Source organism: Etheostoma spectabile, chromosome 15, assembly GCF_008692095.1.
Source record: "Etheostoma spectabile isolate EspeVRDwgs_2016 chromosome 15, UIUC_Espe_1.0, whole genome shotgun sequence".
Lineage (NCBI taxonomy): Eukaryota > Metazoa > Chordata > Actinopteri > Perciformes > Percidae > Etheostoma > Etheostoma spectabile.
The window spans coordinates 559,439-560,412 of NC_045747.1; the positions used below are offsets into that span (position 1 = coordinate 559,439).

Below are 974 nucleotides of genomic sequence, written 5' to 3' on the forward strand. Positions count from 1 at the left end.
TAAAAATATTTATATCATTATTATTAGTACTACTAATTAGCCCTATTTTGACTGAGTGTTTCTTAACTGTGATGGGTGTGTGTTGTGGTAGGCTTCGGTCAGCTGACGCAGCTGCTGATGGGTCTGGCGGGCGGGCGCGTCGTCATGGCGCTGGAGGGCGGTCACGACCTCACAGCCATCTGTGACGCGTCGGAGGCCTGCGTCGCTGCGCTGCTGGGAGACCCGGTGAGAGAGTTATTACCATCTCTATGCACAATATGGAAATATGGCGCTGGCGGTAAGACCAGCTCTGTGGGGATTTGAGGTGACTAATACAAACACGCAGCTACTTTCTGTTCTCACTGCAGCAGCGTTGTCCATTTGAATGTTAAAGGAACAGTTCAACATTCTGGGAAATGCACTGTATGAGTTAAATGAGAAGACTTATGTCACAGCTGTGTGTTAAGTACAGAGCTGGAGTCAGGACTTAGTTAGCATAGCTTAGCATACAGACTGGAAATGGGGAAACAACTAGCCTGGTTCTCCCTGACATATCTGACAATATGGATTCCATGGTGTTACATGCTGGAAATATTTCTTCGCCAACAGCAGCTGGGCGGAGCATCACACATCGCAGTAACCAGGGTCTGGTCTTCCCCCGGTTAAGAGAATAACCGGGTTGTGTTGTGTACACACATTTAGATTTATATTTGACTGCTCACCTGACTCTTAGAAAGGACAGGGAACAAGTGAAAATGTTAAACTATTCCTTTAGACACAGCGGCTCACATGCACACATGCAGTTAGAGAAGCCTCCAGTCAGGGCTGTTCTAGTCCTCCGTCAGCCTGGTGTCTGACGCTCTCTGTCTCTCTCAGTGTGACTCTGGGTTCCAGTGGCCTCAGGAGCAGCCATGTCCTAAAGCCTGGGCCTCGCTGGAGAGAGTCATAGAGATCCAGAGTAAGACACACACACACACACACACACACACACACAC

The 974-nt window shown here is 48.7% G+C and overlaps 1 protein-coding gene and 1 long non-coding RNA gene across 2 annotated transcripts in view; one reads left to right on the forward strand and one right to left on the reverse strand.

Moving 5' to 3' along the window:
* The window catches only part of hdac5 (histone deacetylase 5), a gene marked incomplete in the record, with an annotated part of 56,219 nt that overhangs the window by 52,511 nt on the left and 2,734 nt on the right, over positions 1-974 (forward strand). Inside the window, 2 exon segments of the mRNA XM_032538288.1 lie at positions 92-225; positions 856-937. Of these exon segments, the coding sequence (XP_032394179.1) occupies positions 92-225; positions 856-937 (216 nt within the window).
* Positions 1-974, reverse strand: part of LOC116703568 (uncharacterized) — a 15,001-nt gene that overhangs the window by 5,654 nt on the left and 8,373 nt on the right. The gene's annotated exons all lie outside the window — the stretch shown is intronic.